We start from the raw sequence: 20,673 nt of genomic DNA, 5'->3' as shown, positions 1-20,673 counted from the left end.
TTGTAAAGCTGGTTTTCATGATTTTCTAAAAGACAAATTCTGTTTTGCCCTGATTCAGTACTACGTTGGTCAGTACCTGGAAAAGTCACACTGGATGAGTTAGATAGAAAAGAGCTTCTAGACTGCCGGGCTAGGAGCTTTAAATTTGCAATTTTCACAGGAGACTTAGTATCACAGTCCCTTGCACTTATTAATTATGCCATAGCACTTCTCATTCCCCTGCAGTTCCAACAGACACATCAGCCTCCCAGCTGTGATCTGGATTACCTATCACCTTTTTGGCCATGGTAATCTCCAACAGCTTGCATGGTTTTCAACTAGAAACGTGGTAACTGCACTGATGTGTGCATGAAAAGCTCAGAGACCTTCGGTACAAGATGTTTGGGAGATAGTTTTGCTCACTTTACATGCATCATGCCATGAGATATCCTTCCCAGGACAGCTGTATTTCAGGCATGGGTAGAAATATTTTCCAGAAGGTGTTGAAGGGGATGCCAAGAGTCAGTTTCTACAGGGACCGTAAGCGCAGAACACTTTCCCAAAGAGGGAGATGAGCTAAGAGCAGCAGACCACTGAACCTGACCAAGTATCAGCCCCAGCCTTAGAATTCCCACCTCTGCCCACTGGAGACAGAGGAGGGGAGCTGAGTTTCCGTGGAGCTGAGGATATCTGCTCTGTAAAGGCAGGACTGAGATCCTCACCTGGTGTCATATGTGTTATTAACTACATCGCACAAAACCCTCACCTTGGGTACAACTGTCCCAACAGAGAGCTGAACCAGTTGTCTTCAGCTTCAGGGTCTTGTGTTGGTGATTTCTGGTTTAGTCCACCACTTCAAAAAGGCCCTTTAGATTTAAATTATCAGGTTTTATCCATGGAACTCAAATGATACATAAAATTAAACCCATCTACTACTTCTAATATAGCACATAGCCTACACTGTTATCTGGATTGGGGAGAATTAAAACATTTCCTCCATTTGAAACTAATGTGTTGGCATTCTGCGTGCCTGAACACTGGCTTCACTTGAGGGATTTTAAGTTGATTTTGCTTTGACTCAATTATCTGATTTGTTATCTCAGCATTGGCAAGGTTCATTTAGAAGCTACTAGACCAAATCTGTTAACACATGGAGTGAGAGGATGTGTTGTAAAGCCCTTTGTTTTCCTGTACTTTTATTTCAAAAATATTCCTTCTTTCCTACCCCGCATATATAAATAGGAAGAGCTTGTTTTCAGGCTGATTGAGTCTCAGAACTAAGACTTTAAAATAAAGAAATAAATTATTACTGTTTAACTGCACTGACATTTAGAGGTCAAAACTGAAGTCCAAACATTCAGTTTACAGTCTTCAGGTAAAGCCTTTAACAGAAACAAAACTGTTTGCTGTAAAAGTTTTGCTCTGTGAGCCAAGCAAGAATTTTGGACTTAAGAAATGAACACCTCATAGACAAGAATAACAGGAAGGAAGAAAATGAACAAACATGGGTGGAAGGATAAAATGTAAAGTTAGAAACCTAAATTTATCGGTTGGCTTATTCAATGTTACAAACTGAATTTTGGCATTAATGGCAGATGTCTGTTGCGGCCAGGTAGAGGGGAACAAGCACACTGACATGATGTACGTTGGCATTAATCTCCGTTTATTGCTAACACTCTGGTTACATATATAGTCATCCATATCTTGCGCACGCGATCACGCATTGTTTGATTGGCTGTCTCGCTTTGTGCGGGCGGCAAGCACGCAGGGTTGTTCACCCATGATTGGTTAACATTAGCATCTTGCTCAATCTTGCTCAAGCGTTATTTTCTTGCTGACATCCTGTTCTTGTTTTACTCTTTTTGCCAACTTCCCTGTTATCTAGTCTCAAGGTTAAAGTGTCCTTCACAATTTGCTATAAACACGGTCTATTTTCCAAGGACTAGCTCCCACAGATGTCAATCTGTACAGGAGGTGATATATACTTGGTTAAATACTTAAAATTTCACACCACGGGATGCAAATACAAAATGCCACCATATGTGACTTACTAAGTAGTCGCGTTATTCATTGCACAACCAGAAGAAAAAACATTATTTAAGTGCTAAATTAGGTAATGTGATAACTAGAAACCATTTGGCCAATACGTATCCATAGTAACAGCACATCTGAACCCAGATAATAGTGCTGCCCCAGATAATACTCTTTGAAGTAACAGAGGACTCCACTCCTAAAGAATCATACTAAGTTTTTGGCTCCTCTATTTCCATTATAATCCCATTTCTGAAAGTCATACAGTCCTGGGTTATGATGAAAATTAACTGCTTCTGTGACACATGCCTATATCTGCATTCTCCTAACTGTATTCCACAGCTCTGGAAAAAATCCCTACCATTAGATTCATGCCGTACCATTGGCAGCACAGCTAAAGGAAGGTGTCTTTCATGCTCAGAAACATGAGGCTTTGGTTGCTAGATAACAAAACAAAACCACAGCACCATTGAAAATATGTATTATGCATGTTTATACCTATATGATAGGCCACTCTAGTGCTAGCTCATCTCTCCAAGGAAAATTGTCACTGACATCAACCAAAATAGGGTATGGATTTCATGATTCAGTCTACAATTCTTCATCTTACACAAATTAAATAAAATAAGGGAGTTACCTCTATTGCTTATTCCCAAACAGTAATTTATTTTTTTTCCACCCATTCAGCACTTACCTACTACATTTAACTCACAGTAACAGAAAAGGAGGGGGGGAAAGTATGTTGCTCTGTTGAGGCAGGGCTTTTTCCCTATATGTCTCCTGAGGTTTTGCAGATACCTGTTTGTGACCAAAGACACAGCTTTTCTACCCTGACCCAGCTGCTATTGTTACCCAAGACTCCCCTCCCTCAAAGGGCCACGGAAACTAACTGTAACTTTCTTTTTCTGATGTGCAGCCTTCTGAAACAAGTCGAGTCATAAGAGATTGCCTCAAAGCTCTGAGCAAATTTAATGTCTAAATTCTACAGATTCTCACCATAGTCCACTGCAGGAACCCCCAAAAGCTTTGCTTTGGGGGGTTTACTTCCAGTCCCGTGGAGATGAGGAACCCAAACCACCACCTCCCCCAACCACACACACACACACACACACACACACACACTCCCTTCTCTCAGCACCAAGTGCTGAATAGCATTCTGTTGTAACATGATGTCATTACTAATTAGAGCTTCATGGGAACCACAAATTGGTTTCAGATTATTTTCCTGGGCCTGGAGACCATTCAGGAGGAAAAACCCGTGAACATAAGCATTTCTGTCAAGCATAATGAAAGAGGAGGAGAGCTTTTTTGGCTTCCTCATCATGTAATAAAGAGATTTTCCCCTGCTGTTAAAGAGTGGGTTTAACTGATTTTTCGTGGAGACTATCACGTCATAACATATAGCTGGCAAGAATAGCAGATTAGGGAAATGACTAATTTAGGAAAGAATGCCTAACAGTCAGATCAACTAGGCACAGAATATTCTCCTAAGGAAAGGGATGGAAGATGCCCTGCTCATATCTTTTCAATCTTTGCAGAGGAAAGCATGAGATGCTGTAGGTTCTCTCCAGCTTTGATAATTTGTGTAAAAGACTCCAACGATTTACCTCTGTAAGTCTTTTTCCACCCTGCAGGTCAGTGCTTGAAGATCTGGGGTATAGGCTGTTGCAGTATTATCTTCTGCTAGCACCCAGTCAGCTGTAGGAGATGCATGACTGGAAGCTGCTTCTATCAAGGCAAGAGCTGACAAAGACATGTTTGTACATACTTAGCAGGATGCCAGCAAGGCAATGTGGAGATGGGACTGAGGTGAGAAAGGAGAACTTGCAGTCACAGGAAAAAGGAAATGCAGGTCTAGGACAGCTCCAGGGTTGCAGAAAAGGCAGCGAGAGAGAACGATAAGATCGAAGATTGAGAAATGAGGCAGAGTAGAATACATACATATCCAGGCAGCAAGCATTATGCAACACAACACTGGAAGCAACAAATATTAAAGTTGAAGAAAAATAGCCAGGAAAAAAGGAAATGCAGTGAAAGGAGCCACGGGCTGAGACTTGAGCTTTTTAAGTACCAAAGGAAAAGTAGATTGTGTGATTTTTTGAGCACAGCACCAGCTATGTCTAGAACAGAAGCCGTCAAGTTGTACGACAGCACAAGAGACACCAGAGTTGGCAGTTACCTAACTGCCAAGTTAGAAAATTGGCACGTTTAACCATCCTAAAGCCAGGGGAGATTTCTCAAGGGACACAAGAGGAATAACAAATATTAGAAGACATGTCAGAAAGTCCTTAGCAAGTTCACAGAAGTGCTGCTGATATCCAAAAAACCCCATCACTTACTTGAATAACTCTCGAGAAGAGCAGCAGCAGACTTGTCTGACCAACACTAGGAAGATAGCATTTAGGCTCAAGAGACACAAGCACTACCAGTGATGGATATTTATGGCATACTCTGCCCTCAAACAGATATTGACTGTAGAACGCTGGATTGCTTAAAGCACGGAGATGACAATGTGGGAGTAGGGGAGTGTGTAGCAGCGACTTGCGGAGAGAAGCAAATGCACCTGCAGAGGCACACGGTGAAGGTGTGTTCTTAGATACAGAAAAAGATGTAGCAGCACAGAAGTTGACAGACCAGCTCATCTCTAAGTGGGAATACAGTTGCGCTCCTTACATCTTGCAACACTTCTAGCAAAAAAGCGTGACACAAGTCAGTAACACCAAAGAGCAGAACTCATTCATACAAAAATGAAGGGATGGTCAAAATATGAACAAAATTGTGATACTACTACTAAGTTGCTAAGAAGCCTAGACCATTTTCCTTCTGCTTTACATATTTTTTTCAGTGAAACATTCAGCTGAGACAAGCTACTCATTCTACAGACTTGCCACAAGTGTAATCTAGCTTAACCAATTGGATTATTTCTCTTTATTTTCCATAGTGAAACTATTCTGCTGTTCTAAACTTCATCTGCTGTAGAAAGCTCTGCATCAGATTTTCTTTTCTCTGGCACTGGTGGCATGTAAAATACATCTGAGGGCTTCCAAAGGAATCATTAAATGCAACTGCTGTAATAAACTAGCCAGCATTCTGTTTTCAATATTCTGTAATCTTTAACCATTAATTTAGCAAGATTGTTTCTTCTGCATGTATCTACCTTTTTTACTTCCAGACTGAATGAACATTACCTAACACTACAGAAGTTTGGTATTATTTGAAATAATGAATAGAAAAAACAGAATTATAATCAACCAAATGGATATTTACCTTTTCTTTCATGCTAATTCTTCTGCAGTGTCTGATAAGCAAACTGTATTAACTGTTCATATGTGAATGAGAGGTTGCTTCTGAAATCCTACATACACATTAGAAAGTGCGGAGAACCTTAACAGTATTTGCACATTTGCTAGATAGTATAAATACACATTTTGTAACAAATGATCTAGCTCCTTTCTGTGAAATCACTAGTTTCCAGTTTAAGTCGGTCTTTCCTGAAGCAAATCTCTGTTCTGTTGCCTGCAAGCTCAAAAATTTCATAACTCCTGCATTCAATCCATTTTACTTTTTAATGAATTATGGTTTTATTATAAATAATCAATAAAGTACTTCTATTGTGGAAATAGGGATATATTTCATTTCATGTGGTAAAGAACTTCTACTGGCTTCCATCACCGAGTCTGTGAAAAGGTGCACTAGAAGGCATAGGAAGAGCTTTTGGATGAGGAACTATTGAAAAATTACTAAGAATGTCTATTACAATTATAAGATATAAGTGTGACCAAATTCCAGCACGATCTCATGACAAAAGGGCTTTTAAAACAACTACTGTCTCACAGAAATCAGAGCGTAAAATGGAAATTACTAGGAACAAGCATTCTAAAATGATTACCATTTAGGTTAAACCCTAGCTTCATTAAAGCCAAAGGCAAACCTCCCATTTACTTCAGCAGATATGTGATTTCATACGGTTGGAAGAGACAACCTGGGAAAGCTTAAGCCCTTCAAAATGGAGTGGCATTAAATACTACTGTACATTTTGCAAGAATAATAACACATGCCCATAATACAGGATTATTGATGTTTGTGTAAGGCTTTCAAAGCCTTGGAAGGCATTTGCTAGGAAGTCATAAGAAAAACTGGCTGGGTTTTCCATTCAGAATAAACAACAGGAATCTCAAAGGAAATAAAAATACTTTTTTCTTACCTTTCAAGTGCTTTCAGCTGTCTGGTTCAGAGCCCTTCTGATACAACCACTATTTGCAAAGGCAATTTGAGCAAGCTGAAAGGTCACCAAATCCTCTCCTCTTCCCAGTCCAGCTGCAAACCAGCACCAATCCCTGCGGTGAATTTAAGTCCCCATGGAACAGATGAAAGGAACCAATAGAGGCCTCGGGGTGTTCCCTTTCCACAAACCACCTAAGGAGCATGTTGGGTTTAGGAGCAATTCCCCTATTCAGTATCGGCCTTGCACACCAGCGGAAAGAACCATTTCCAATTCATTTTATGCTCTGCTTCTAGTCAAAAGCCAGAGAGTCTTCCCAGCTCCGTAAATCTAGCAGCAAACATCTCGGAATTATAGCCAAGACCCACATATTCACAAGCACATTTGAAGTATTAATGATGTGAAACTCAGGTGAAGTAACACAGAAAGTAAAAATAAAACACCTTTTAAAACCAGCAGTAGTTAAACACAACACTGCACTTATCCAGCACAATACTTAAAAAAAACCTCGAGAACTTAAAAGAAAACAAATTACGTGTTGTAGGCATTGTTAAGGTACCCACATGATTATTTTAACCATGTGCATTACTGAGCCCAGTTTTTAGTGAACAAACTGTCTAAGATTCTGAGCAGTTGGTTTGCTTTACTGCAACCAGAAGCTGTGCTGAGGGAGCTGAAGACGGCAGCAGCTTAAGGGCTATCAAGATGGGGCGTTAGCCCTTGCCAATCTCAGTTGCCACAACAAGGGGGTGAAATCAAATACAGTATGCTTACCACACTGAGCACCACAAAACACCACTAACTCACATAGGAGCTCCACATTTTCTCACTTAGTTTTTGGTTTTTAAAGCTGTAAGCACCAAATGCTCTGTCCTGGGCAATCCTGTTACAGAAAGGGAAAGATAATGCTGCAAGAGAACAAGCACCGTCCCACTACTTCCACACCTGGGAAAGTGCTGATTACACAGGTGATGCTATTGAGCAAGGGAGGGATTCAGTCCTGGCTGAATAAATAGTTCTCCTTCCCACACTCACTGGTTCCTCATTCATCTGGACCATCTAAGAAAAACAGAGAGACCAAGGGGAAGTGGAACAAAATATTGAAGAAATGAATGCATGCTCTAACATACAAATCCTCTTCGATCACATCTGGCTCCCTACTTTATTTGCTCTGCTGATATTCCACAGATTGGTTTTACCAGATAGAAAGCTGCAAAAAATAGCAAGTTCTAGACAATAACATCAGGCAACAAACCTTGAAATTCTCTCCCTGCAAACACCTGAAACCTACTTCCAACCCAGTCATACATCAACACACCACATCACTGGAAAGCACAGTGGCGAACAGCCTGAGCTTTGAAGGATGGATGCTCGCAGAAGGGTTGCAGGCTGAGTAACCCCTTGCTGCTGCTGCTGTTTGCCTTCATAGACAGACCCTCAGGCTAGTTTAATAGCTGCCTTCCAGCTTCTTCGAGTACAAAAGGAGCACAGTGAGATGGGAAATGAGGCCAGCGGCAAGCATCTCACCTCTCCATGACTCACAAGACCCACCTAAAGCAAGGAGAAGTGAAAATAGCTATCCCTCTATGCCAGTTTAATGCTCTGTGTAACGGGTATTAGTGGTTTCTGCTTGGCACATCCACAGGACAAAAACCTTCAGGGTAGTTACCACCTGGGTTGGCAAGACAGTTGGGAACCGAACAGGCTGTGGAGAATTAACCACTTCATCGGCACCAAAAATAGTCTCTTTCCACGGATCACCATCAGCCTAGGTGGGTAAGTTACTGCGGAAGCTGTTGCCGCTGACCGCAGTGTGGATAATAAAAGTTGACTGCATTAGCCTGCCAATCTGGTCACTTCTTCCAGGTTACACCTAGGTACTTCAGGACTGGTGTAACCCACCAGTAACATCACACAGGTAAGTCCTGTGACAACCTGAGAGAGAATCCAGCTTCTCATGTGGCTTTTCGGATGTAGCTGACTGATACAAACAGAAAATTTAATCAAAATGATTAATTTAACATCAAAACCTTGATGGATGTTCTCCCTGAAATCCAGATGTGACTTATTTCAGATGCTGCCTAAGTGATGTCCCAGTTGGTAGAATGGGACAGTTTCTCTCACAAAATAGCATGGCAGCTAAGACAACAGAAGCAGAATTTCCTGTATGTTTTTCACTTTTCAGGGTTATGGTTGTTCAATTTTGGCCGTAAAACGCCGTAACTTATACGAAATTCGTGAGTTGGAAAAAATGCAAAAAGCTCATATAAATTTAGGAATAGCCCTAGGTGACAAGACGGCGGACAAAGGAACTCTTTAAGAAACAAAACTAAAACCACATTTAGGAAAGCCGCTGGCAGATAACCGAGCGCACAGCGAGGACGGGCGTACGGGACAAAGGTGGGGCCAGGGACCCCACAACGCGGGGCGGTTCCTCTGCACCCCATTTTCCTGGTGGGACTCCTTCCCCTCTCACTTTTACAGACCTCCCTCTCTAACCTGGGATCCTTTTGGTCCACCACCCAAGGTCGGATCCTGCGGAAGATGCCAGCTCCCTCTAATGACGGAGGTGCCAGCGAGGCTGACATCAGCAGCGGCACATACAGCACAGCTCTCTAAAGCGGTTTGGGTTATCCTTTTTTTTTTTTTTTTTTTTTTTTTTTCCTTCCATCCGCAAAGGCACTGGGAATACAATTTCACTGCAAAAGCACGAACGCGGAGAGCGAAGACTTGCCCGGCGGGGCGGGCAGCAGCGATCAGACCCGCCATGGCCACCCCTTCCCTCCGGCCGCCAGCAGCCGCCCCAGGCGCATGCGCGGCCCCGCCGCTGCGCACCGAGAAGATGGCGGCCTCCGCGCTGAGCTGGGCGCTGCGGGCCGCTCGGCAGGTCAGCCCGGCGCCTTCCCTCTCCTGTTCCACTTTGGGGCCGTGTCCCGCCCGGCCGAAGCGTCGGGGAGCGGGCAGGGCCCGGCGGGGGGGCTGCGGGGCTGGTCAGACCGCTGGGGGAGGTAGTGGTGGGGGCCGGCGGCGGGCTGGGCCCCGGCCCCGGCCCCGCGTCAGCGCAGAGCCCTCGGGGTTCGCCGGCGGCGGGAACAGGGCGGCGAGTGCGAGTGTAACTTGGGGTCGTTTGTGCCTCCCGTGTGGTAAATCCCTTGCCGGCTTCTGTGAACTGGGCTGGATCACACGCCGTCTTCTTCGGGCAGGAGCTGCACCGCAAGGAAGTAATTTGGAAAAAGTCTGACAAAGACACGTTTATGGGAATGATCCATGCTTGAATTGGGCAAACTGCATGTGCAACAGGTGGGTATTATAAACTTTTTTTTTAATTAGGTTCTCCCCTCACCATGCACAAGGCAAGTGCGGAGCTACTATGTGGACTGGAGGATGCTGCGGGATGTCAAGAGAAGGAAACTGGCGTACGAGTACGCGGACGAGAGGCTGCGGATCAACGCTATCCGGAAAAACACCATCCTTCCCAGGGAGCTGCAGGTACCGGGCAGCCACCCCGCTGCTGTGCCCCGGCAGGGCACGAGCCCGCCCGTGGGTCCCACTTGCCATGGTACAGACCCAAGCGGCCCTGCCTGGTCAGGGGCACCGGCGTTACTCTAACGAGGACAGAATCACATCGTCTGGCATAGTTACTGCTAGCGTCCAGGCATCTTTAGAGCCTCTGCCTTTTGGGGGTGTTCACAACAGCAGTGTATTCGCCTGACTAAAAGTTGTGTGTGTTGGGTTGTGGGATTTTTGTTGGTGGTGTTTTTTTTTTAAAAAGTTTCCCGGGTAAGCAGTATCTGTAACACTACATATGATGAAGTCTCATTTTTTTAGAATCGTAGAATGGTTTAGGTCAGAAGGGACCTTGAAGATCATCGAGTTCCAACCCCCCTGCCATAGACAGCGACACCTCCCACTAGACCAGGTTGCCCAAGGCCATGTCCAGCCTGGCCTTGAACACCTCCAGGGATGGGGCCTCAACAGCTTCTCTGGGCAACCTGTTCCAGTGCCTTACCACCCTCAAAGTGAAAAACTTTTTCCTAATGTTTGATCTGAACCTGACCTCTTCCAGTTTAAAGCCACTCCCCCTCGTCCTATCGCTACATGCCCTAGTAAAAAGTCTTTTCCCAGCTCTCCCGTGAGCCCCCTTTAGGTACTGGAAGGGTGCGGTAAGATTTCCCCCGAGCCTTCTCTTCTCCAGGCTGAACAGCCCCAACTCTTTCAGCCTCTCCTCATAGGAGAGGTGCTCCAGGCCTCGGGTCATCCTCATGGCTCTACTCTGGACACGCTTACAGCTGTCACTAACATACATTCAAGAAAGCTATTTTCCTTATATTCCTGTAGTATGGCACGCTATATAATTACTTTTATAGTTTCCTAAATAAACTTTAGATTTTTTGCTTTTACACTTACTTAAAAACCTGGAAGCCTGATCCAGCTAAAACCACCATTTTGCTTAATTAGAAAGTAACAATCTAGCCCTACACTATTGCTTTTCAGCACTCCCACAATGTAATATATTTTTGTAGTCGAACATGGGACCTTCCCTTTACCTCCAACTGTGACTTCCTATCATGACTGAATATGGGATTCTTTGAGCCCTTCTGTCTTTCAGAAAATAGCATATTAAGAATGCTGCAGTTAGGGACGCTGACCTAGCCTCAAGCAACTTCCTTCAGGCTGCATTACCCTGCTGAGCTCACTTCTGAAATTCCATTTGTTGCTACCTGATGCTTCCTGACAACTGTTGAGCTCTGTTGTAGGTAGAAAGACCTTTCTTAAGCCTTCTCGCTAGAACAGACACTTTGACTTGTCCTCCTCTGCCTCTAACTCCTTCCAAAGTATGCTATATGAGATCCCTTTTACTCACATCAAAGCATGTTACCTGAGAAGGCAGTTAATTAGGAACTTATATTTAAGTTCAGCTCATCTTAAAGGACTGGGCCACCCTGCAGCAAGCAGAAAGCCAAGTAGATTTTGACTAACTGCAATTACTGGCTTGAGGTTGTTCAGCCTGTAGTAAGGTTAAATGTTGGGTCTCTTAAAGGGCTAACCCACCCTGCAACATGGACAAGCGGATTTTGACTCACAACAATTACTGGCATGAGGTTGTTCAGTCTGTGTAATAAGATTAGCTTTGGGGTCTTCATGCAGATAGTTTTATGTTCACTGTTAGGGTGCCCAGAAAGAAAGGGTGAAGCGAGGAAGATGGGTGCAAGTTCCCTATCAAAGCAAAGCATACTCATGAGGTGGTAGGGGAGCTTGTGGTGGTACCTACGCTACAGCTAGACTTTGAGGTCTGGCAATAAGCCCCCTCAAAATCCTGGGGAACACAGATAAACTCTATACTATACTGTGGTCTTCTATTTTAGGAAGTGGCCGATAAAGAGATTGCTGCCTTGCCCCGGGACAGCTGCCCTGTGAGGATCCACAATAGGTGTGTTCTGACATCCCGCCCTCGGGGGTTGAAGCGGCGTTGGAGGCTCAGCAGAATTGTTTTCCGCCATTTTGCTGACCATGCTCAGATGTCTGGGATACAGAGAGCTATGTGGTAGATCACTGCATGGATATACTTTCAGGCAGAAAACACAAAACAGGCTCAGTTTGCGTGTGAGTAATTAAAGCAAGACTCTCCTGTCCACGAGTCAAGCATCAATATCAAACTCATAAGGGAAGGATGAGAAGCCACACTGATTCAGTAAATTCACTTACTGGATTGCAGTTGGTATCAGCTGACAAGAAGCAGCATAGCAGTGCTAAGTTGGTCTGTATAATAGGCAGTTTTATTTTGAGGAAAAAAAGTTACTACCTGATTGTTGCAGAGCTAAGCTGAGGTTTGTGATACAGGCAACATTAGAAATAAAGACATATAGCACAAGGCTCGTTTAAGCAGTTTTTTTTCCACCATACGGTAAGTTCACCATGGAAATTTGGGTAAAAGCATAAATGAAATTGCACAAAAGGGCAAAGTAGTCATCTGCCGTGAACAAGGATGGGCACGAACCAAAAATAAAACATGGCCTCAAGTTGAGATACTCTTGCTGTGCAAACTTAATATATGTATATTAACAAGCAGACAAAGCGGATAAAGGACCTATTAGAAACTACAATGTGCTAGTATTTATCTCCCGCTTAGTGTAGCGCACAGTCCAATGCTTTAAGAACAAGGCAGCAAGTAAGTCCTAGTCCAGAGCGTAATAGGAGAGTAATGGCTTCCTTAATTCGTAAGGTAACATCAAACAAATTTGTCCTCAGGAGACACATGAGAAGGAAGGAAACAATAACAAGCCTGCTGCCATGCTTACGTTTTCCCTGTACTCTTCTTCAAAGCAGCACAATAAAAGGGAAATGGCTATTCTGTCCCCCTCCCTAGTAGCGGGGCGGAGAGGCTGCAATTAACAGGCCAAGTAAAACAGTACTACCAACAGATGGAAGGCACACAAGCAGCAAAATGACAGGAACTCATCCACCCCCAGTTGAGTCAAATTTTGGCGTATGAGCTATCTCAATATACTTCTTGCTCTTTTATTACTTTAAAACCCTTGAAAGTTGTAGGAGAAAGTGCAGCTTCTCTCTTTTCCTCATACACTGCTAGAACCAGGGCACACAGCAGCTCCTGTGACTGATGCCACCTCAAAGAAACCCCAAGGAGGTCACCATTAGCACAGGCACTAAAGAGCTGTTTTCATTTTCAAAATTCAAAAGAGGTTAAATAGCCAGTAATTAATTTCTGACAGTAATCATTAAATTTTAATACCACAAGGTTAACACCATATTGTTTCTGCTCAGCTACCAAGTGCTTGAGATAGTGGTTCTACTTTCTTCAGCATTTCTCCCTTTGTGACATGCTTTACAGTTCAACATACTTTCCCACATCGAATCAAAAAACCCACACCCCATGTAGTGAGCGTGACATTAGCCCTGGCAACCAGATAGGTGCAGCTGTCGCTTGCAACAGAGAAGCCGTGACCCATCCTAGTTTAGGATTCCTTTTCTTTTACATTCTGTTCTCAGTTTCACAACACTCTCCGCTCATCTGAGATGTTTTTTGAAGGAGGGGTAAGGATATACCTATGCTTCACTCTTCAGGAAACAGTGAACAACTTGACTGAAGGAAATGCTTTATAAGCTATTTTAATTAAATATTTTCTCCAACCTGAAATGGAAAATGACTGTCTTTGCTTGGAAGAAGGTTGTGTAAACAATGATCTTTGCAGCACAGCATGTCTCACATGGAAGAACAGTATTAAGGCGGCCCTTAGAGTACTTTCAAATATCCATTGGTATGTCCCCTTTGGATTGCTTTTCTCTGCTTTCAACCCAGGCCTTGTTGATGGTCCGCTTCATTTCATCATCCCCTTCTGCATACATCTTTTTTAAAAGGTTCATAAGCCCTTCACTGGGATCTGAGGTGTCATAGGCAGCCTTCCTGCAAGATGGATACATATGAGAAGATCAGGTATATTCAACAATTCTGTGCAAAGAATGAAAGGCTAATATTTGTTGGTAACAGGATTTAGCTTTGGCAATGTTTTCAGGTCCCTGACAGCCTTCAGTCATGCCTCAGTCAACTTCTGTGTAGGGAGAATCCTAAAGAGTACACTTAGTTTAAGTGCAAGTTGAGTAGTATACCTAGAGCTGTCCCACTAAGGATGATGGGAAGCATTAAACATGACCCATGAAGCACCACCCAAGATTCATTTTAGGAAGCAGGAGTGGAACATAACAGACGCAGAAGGTGCTAAAATCTGTCTGTGCCATTATGTGAAAAGTGAATAAATAGAAAAATAACCACAATGAGCTCTTCGAAGTGGCCACATTCACAACCCAAAAGGCATTTTCTGCTTCTTATTCTTCAGATTATCTCCAGACTTAACTGACTTAACACCTTGCATTTGAAAGTAATTTTCTCAATTTAAGCAGCCAACTGACAAATGATGCCACCCACGTGGTAAGCACATTACCAGACTACACATAATGCCTGGCATATCCTGTTTTCTAAAATCCTGTAGGTAGTTACTAGTGCAGCTGCAGCCTTTCTGAAAAACATGCAGATCAAAAGGCATCAGCAGAGGGAGCAAGTTCCCCAAGCATGGGGCTAACCACCAGTTACACAGACCCTGGAAGGAGGTGCATTTCTGAACCAACTCATTTTGTTATACCGTAAATCCTCAACACTTGGAATAAGGTGACAACACTAATCGTGACAGGCTGGGCAGCCTGCAGGACTGCTCTGCACAAGCTACACATTTAACAAAGTGACCCTGTTCTTCCAGAAATGTGCACTAGTAGTCAAGTCGTCTTCTCTTAATCCCCAGTGATGCCATTTAAGAGGGGAAGATACTTTTGCTCTAAATTCACATATGGTTAGTGAGGACTAACCAGTTTTAGCAAATCATCTTATCAACATTCACAAAATGAATAACTGTTAGCAGGCATAACTTTTTCAGAAGTGAGCGTTTCCATGCTTCAAGGTGGGTATACACATTCTCTTCTGTAGAAGAACATGGGTGTGTATTGTAAAATAACATAGTATTATTACATAATATACTACATTTTATATATATAGAAGTCTCTAGTATTATTACATAATATACTACATTTTCTATATATAGAAGTCTCTTGTTCCCAGGTGTTTCCTGCTGTAATTTACCACCCTTCTATATCCAGTGCCTAAGCTTGAAGGATTGCTCCCAAGTACTTAAGTGACACAAATTATCTTGAGACTCTGTATAGTGATCTAGGTAACAAAGACCTGTTTTGCCAAAAGGACACTGGGATTTTTGTGCAGGCATTTCACACACAGGTGACAATGGTAATTATTTCAACCAGCAAAGCTGCAGGGAATATGTACATATATCTATATAATATACACTTAACCTAAAAAAAGTCAACCTCACTGGAGTAGTTTTTGCAATGAAAGCAGCCATCAAAATATAAATGAATCTTTAATTGGTTGATTACCTTTAGCACTCTCACTGCTGGTCTTATATATTGCAATTCCTATGATGCAGCCTTCATCATTAGCAATGAAACAGTAGAAGAGTGGTAAACAGCTACTCAAAGTGTATCTCTCCACTGCCAGTCCTATTAGTGCCAAAAAAATTCCCAACCTAATGATTCTCCAACATTTTGGGTGCTTGTCCCCAAGAACAGCAATTCTCTCACAGGCTGACTGTGCAGTCAGTACAGTACAGATCTGCTCTCCTGGCAGTCCTAAAGCAATTTGGAGAACAAAAAATGGAAAATGAGATGGAAGGTTGAAAAGACACTTACTCTTTCTCTTTGCTTTCTTTTTCCACTTGAGTGAGACATTCCCATTTTTCCTCCCGCTTCTTCCTACACATCACAAGGACCATGTCTGTCTTTACCTGTATGGTGAACAGCAAGACATGAATTTAGAATGCTTCATAAAGGGATGTCAGTCACAGCTACAATGAATAAAGTTAGATTCTAACATAAACCTCTTTCTATACTCGCAAATTCCTGAAACGTTTATCTCGGCTATTGATTATTACGTAGCATAAAGAAGTTACAGTAGGTACTCAGCTTCAGGGTACAAAGTATTAACCTCATGGACAATTTAAATGGTGTGATTAATATAATACTAGTACCGTACTATAGTACCAATACAGGAGATCATACAGTGCTACAGAAACACCATTCAGTGATTCTGAGGATGTACCCAGGACTGTCGGGTAAAGGGTGGCTACATTTACTAGACTTCTCCAAGAATACCAGGTTCTCTCCCAATTTATTTCTCCAAGGATAAGAAAGTAGTTTTAGGGCATTGCTTAATCTTGCAATATGTTTGCAAGTTACAAGCAAAGCGTGTTTAATTGCAACCCTGACCTAAATTTCACAAAGAACTCCTGCATGCCACAGCAGACAAGAGTCTGCTGGACCTTTAGCTTAGCAAGTATGTGACCACAGCTCGCTTTTACGCCGTGTTAAAAGTCACCAGAGCACCACCCACATTTGTTTCAGTTGTTTTAATTTGACACTGTCCTAGTTTTAGGGCAATTTCAAATTGAACCATCATTTCTTCGCATCTGATGTCACTAAGTGCAGCACAGAATGGACACAAGGTATTTGACACATCCCTAAGCCCGGAAAGGTGCTCAGCAAGGACACTATCACCAGTTGCAGTAATCAGCAGTAAACGTTCAATTCTGCAGCAACCCACCCTTACAAATGCAGAGCAGGTTGCAGACTTTGCTTTGGGTATTAAGCTTATTTAAGCTTCCCAAGATTTCAGTCTGCTGACAAGTCTCTTGGACCTCAAAATTGCAAAGAATTTCTCAGAGGTATTTGAAAGCACAAGGATGCAAATTGATGCTTAGTGGAATTTTCTGCTTAATTATTTCTGAAATCCCATTGGAGAGCTATTAAAAAAAAAAAAAGTACAATATCCAGATATGATCTTTTGAATAGGAACCCATGGATTCCAGAGAATAATTCCACAGTTATGAAAATTACATATTAATAAGAATCACGTTCACAGTAAGGAAACTTTACCCACAGAAGGGAAGGACTGAAGGTTAGCACTGAGCCTCTTGAACTAGAGTCAGGCAATGAACATGGTACTTTGTGAGGGACCTAAATATCTCTAACAGCTGAAGTGCACTGACCTTTCTAGAGCTGCCTTCCACAGAGATGGGTTTCAGGAGGTTGTTGAAGGTCATGGTGTAGTTCTTCCCATTCAGATTCTTCACTAGCAGATCGAACGACCTAGAACCAGGAAGTGGGGGAAGAAGGGCACAAATATTCCAATCATTTTAATACTATGGTGCCTTGCTGCCAAAAACAATGTCTGAAAGCCCTCTAGCAGACATATTTCTTTGGTAACTATGTCAAGAGATTTGAATTACTTTCTTCCCAAGGCTTTCAAATCTTCAGTTGGAATTAATACTGAGGACTTAAAAGGACCTGTCCAGACTTCACAACAAACCAAGATCTTTAGGGTCCTTTCTACCTCACCGATCTCCTACAACCTTGGAAAGGCAGATTTACTTAATGTACACTCCAGTTCTATCACCATCAAAAATCAGGGCTAATGCTACATATCCTGCCAAGCGTGATGAGGTGCAACAAGCATTTGTAAAATGAAAATACGTTGACACCCTCTAAGGAAAGCTATACTTAAGGGTACGTGCTAAGTGCTGCTAAAAGCTAATATCGCTCAAGTTTAAAAAAAAAAAAAAAAAAAAAAAAAGGCAGAGGGGGTAAGGGCTGATCCAGAATAGAAATCAACACAACACATTCCTGCAAATAGTGTTCTTCATCCATGCTCTCCCCAAAAGCATGGTGCAACAATATGAACTCACCTCTCTGTGAAATTCACCTGCACATTCTCAGCTGGAAGCTTCTGGACTCCATTTAAAGAGATGTAAATCTTAATAAATTTATCTGACTGATCCCAACCTGCAAGTGAAAAAAAGAGATTAAGTTCTAGCTTCCTCCATGAACTTCATACATTCCATTCCAACTCCCCCCGCAAAACTCCCGAGTAACGACTAGGATTTCTGCCTTACTGAAACAATCTTCAGAGAGATGAGTGAAAGACATGAATTATTCAGGAATAATTTGAGAGCAAAAGGAGGTTTTCACACCTGTTCCCTAATTCCTGCAAATTCTGAGAAAAAACACATATCAGCGCAGGTAAAAAGGCAGCAACTCTGTCTGTGCAGAGGGAGTCCGAGGTAACTGTCTGCTTTTGCTGCAGTTTCCTTGACCCACTTTTTCCACTGCTCCTCACATGACAAATATCTTGAGCAATTCCCTCTCCTTTCACCTACATGGCGAGCAGAGACGCCAAAGCTCACTCTTTCATTCCAGCTAAGCAGTCAGCAAGGGAAAAATACTAGTTGGTACACCAGGGATCATTAACGCATCCCACCAGTACTATCACACAAACAGAACTAATACACACCATGTTTGAGATGGCACAGTAAGCATATAGTTGCTTTTAAAGTGGGGACTCCGGTGTGAAATAAACACTTAAGAAGGCTTCTCTATAACATAAAGCGGCAACTGTAACTCATACTAATGCCACCCTGCCTTCTCTTCAGAGATGCCTGAGCTCTACTAAGTGTTCAGAAGAGTGCTCCTACCATAATTGTTTATTTTCACTGTGTACCCTCCCAATGATGACTTTTCTTCCTCTACCGCATCTTTTGGCTTCGGTGGAGGCTGATTCTTGATTTCTAGCTCTAGCTTGTGTTTCTCTGTCATCAGGACATCGCGGAGTCGCTTCCTCGTGACTTTCGTGAGCAATTCTTTAACCTCTTCCAAATCTTTCTGTAACTGGTTTAAAAAGAAAAGATCACACACATGTATATTAGATACAGTTCCTTTTACTCAAGGTTTGCACCTGAGCTCTTACAGCTATGGCACTTCCAGATGTAGCAGTTTCAGGTTTATCACGTCAGTAGTTTCCTTTCTCTCTCTACACCCCGTCAAGCATGAAGGTATCCGTTCCTCCCTCCCTGGCCACTAATATTTTCACTTCTCGACCAGTATGTATGTCAAGGTTCAAGCTTTCATAGATTTAAAAAACAAGGGAAACCAACAAGAGACACCAACACTTGGAACAGCTCCTCAATAGGTTCTGGAATACGCTGAAAGCGCACAGCACCACCTCAGGGAGAGACACCTACAGCGCTCAGCAAAAGCTCAGGCTGAAGGCTCCCTGCCGCCCTTCGGCTGCCACCCGGGAACGCAAGCTGCCCGGCCCCACGCCTCCTAATGCAGCCAGGCCAACTGTCCCTCGCACAGCACGGCCTGGCCCGGCTCCAGCCGGGCCCGCGGCCTCCGCCGGCGCGGAGCGGGGTTCGCCGCCGGTTCTCAGTCAGAACGCAAACCAACGGCCGCCCGCGCACCGGCTCACCTCCTCGCGCGCTACGGCCATGTCGCGTGCGGCAGCACCCCCACCAAACGGCAGCGGCTCTCACGGCCCCTCTGGAACCTTCCGGCCTCCCGCCACGCCCACACAACCGCGCGAGCGCGAGCGCGCCGCGGAAGTGACGCAACGGCGCCGCCACGACCAGGCGAGCACCGCTAGCCCCGCCCCTTCCGCTGGGTGAGCGGAATAGCTCATCCTTCCCTCCTCCCCCGCAATGTCGCCCGCTGGGGTTGCCATGGCGACGCCCAGCCAGCAGCCGCCTTCCCAGGCCGAGGGGTGGGGCCACGGGCCTTCCCGCCTTCGCAGGGGCCCAAGGAAGTGGGAGGTGCGCGCGGCTCGGCAGCCGTTAACGAGGCGTTACCGCTGGCCTGAGGCGGGCAGCCGGCCGGGGAGGCGGCGACTGACAGGCACCGCCGCCGGGCGGGTTTTCTCCCGTCCCCGGCGGCGTCTGGGAGCCCGCCTGGAGCCGGCGGCTGAGGCGGGCGGCGGCGGGGCCCGGGTGGGCGAATGGGCGGGTCTCCTGTGAGACCGCAATGGCTGCTCTTTTAGACAAGAGTTGAAACGACCTTCCCGGGTACTGCAGCCTCCATGGTAGTTTGTTGCCCAAGAAAAATGTATAACAAGGTGTTTCTCACCACCGTTACTAAGTCAATGTACTGAACAACAACAAACAAGGTTCCGTGTCCCCGGGTACCAGTAGGACATTAAAATTTCCCAGAGGAAAAAAAAACCGAGGCAATGGTAATCATTTCTGAAAGCAGATAAGTGGCAGAGTAAGCATTTGCCTCCAGATGTCTGGCTATAAACAATGGAAGCCAAGGCGGGATACAGCCCTTCAGCATTTAAAAAACGTGTTTCTCTAAAAGAGGGTACTAGTTACAACATCTATTAACATTTATTTCAAATTGAGGAATGCCAGCTTGTGCTGATCTATGGGCTTAGTTTTTTCTCTTCCTCTTCTAAAGTGAACATCCAGAAATTAATTGGAAAAGAGTTTGGGGTTTTTTTGCAAAGGTATGGAGGGAAGAATAGATCAGATGAAAGTAACAAATTCACAGAAATTCTGAAGCCAAGGATTCATGTTCAAGTCTGCATTCCACAAAGCAGTTCTAACAGACATTGTACTGATGTGTTTATTATAATCCTCTGGGCCAGCGCTTCAAAATCTGCAGTTGAGAAAGGGTCAGGAACAATCTGCATAAGTAACTCTGTGGTTATGTTTAATTCTCATAGGACTGAGCTTCAACCAGTCCATCTTCAGCAATAGCATTTGAAGCTGGGCTAGATTTTGTCTGGAAAAGACAATATAGTCAACTGGAATTTACTTCTGTGCCACGGATATTTAATTGCTTAAGGGAAGTTGTGTATTCAGGAATTTTTTCCTTGTGATCTTTCTGTTGAGCAGCCACTGAGACAAGAAAAAACTGTGGTTTTTTCCTTGGCTACTAATCTTTGAGTTTCTCCACTCTCAGTTGTGGCCTTATATTAGGAAGTGCTCATAGTTTTAGAATTTAAATTAGTATTGCTTCATAATTCAATTTCT

The 20,673-nt window shown here is 43.8% G+C and overlaps 2 protein-coding genes across 2 annotated transcripts; one reads left to right on the top strand and one right to left on the bottom strand.

The window, feature by feature from the left end:
- Window positions 1-8,792: 8,792 nt before the first annotated feature.
- Window positions 8,793-12,105, top strand: MRPS14 (mitochondrial ribosomal protein S14; the record flags this gene model as incomplete). The annotated part of the gene is made up of 3 exons (XM_082483570.1): window positions 8,793-9,119; window positions 9,563-9,721; window positions 11,599-12,105. 3 exons carry the CDS (start codon window positions 8,793-8,795, stop codon window positions 11,779-11,781), a joined length of 669 nt encoding a protein of 222 aa, XP_082339696.1. The 3' UTR covers window positions 11,782-12,105.
- A 1,239-nt stretch (window positions 12,106-13,344) lies between these two features.
- Window positions 13,345-19,237, bottom strand: CACYBP (calcyclin binding protein). Its single transcript, XM_082483571.1, has 6 exons — window positions 19,116-19,237; window positions 18,340-18,532; window positions 17,554-17,650; window positions 16,858-16,957; window positions 15,503-15,597; window positions 13,345-13,655 (listed from the first exon to the last, which is right to left on the bottom strand). Exons 1-6 carry the CDS (start codon window positions 19,134-19,136, stop codon window positions 13,496-13,498), a joined length of 666 nt encoding a protein of 221 aa, XP_082339697.1. The 5' UTR covers window positions 19,137-19,237; the 3' UTR covers window positions 13,345-13,495.
- Window positions 19,238-20,673: the final 1,436 nt, after the last annotated feature.

Source organism: Vanellus vanellus (assembly GCF_965231255.1).
Source record: "Vanellus vanellus genome assembly, chromosome: 5".
NCBI classification, from domain to species: Eukaryota; Metazoa; Chordata; class Aves; order Charadriiformes; family Charadriidae; genus Vanellus; species Vanellus vanellus.
The sequence above is the reverse complement of the archived record's forward strand: the minus strand, read 5'-3'. Positions and strand labels throughout refer to the sequence as shown.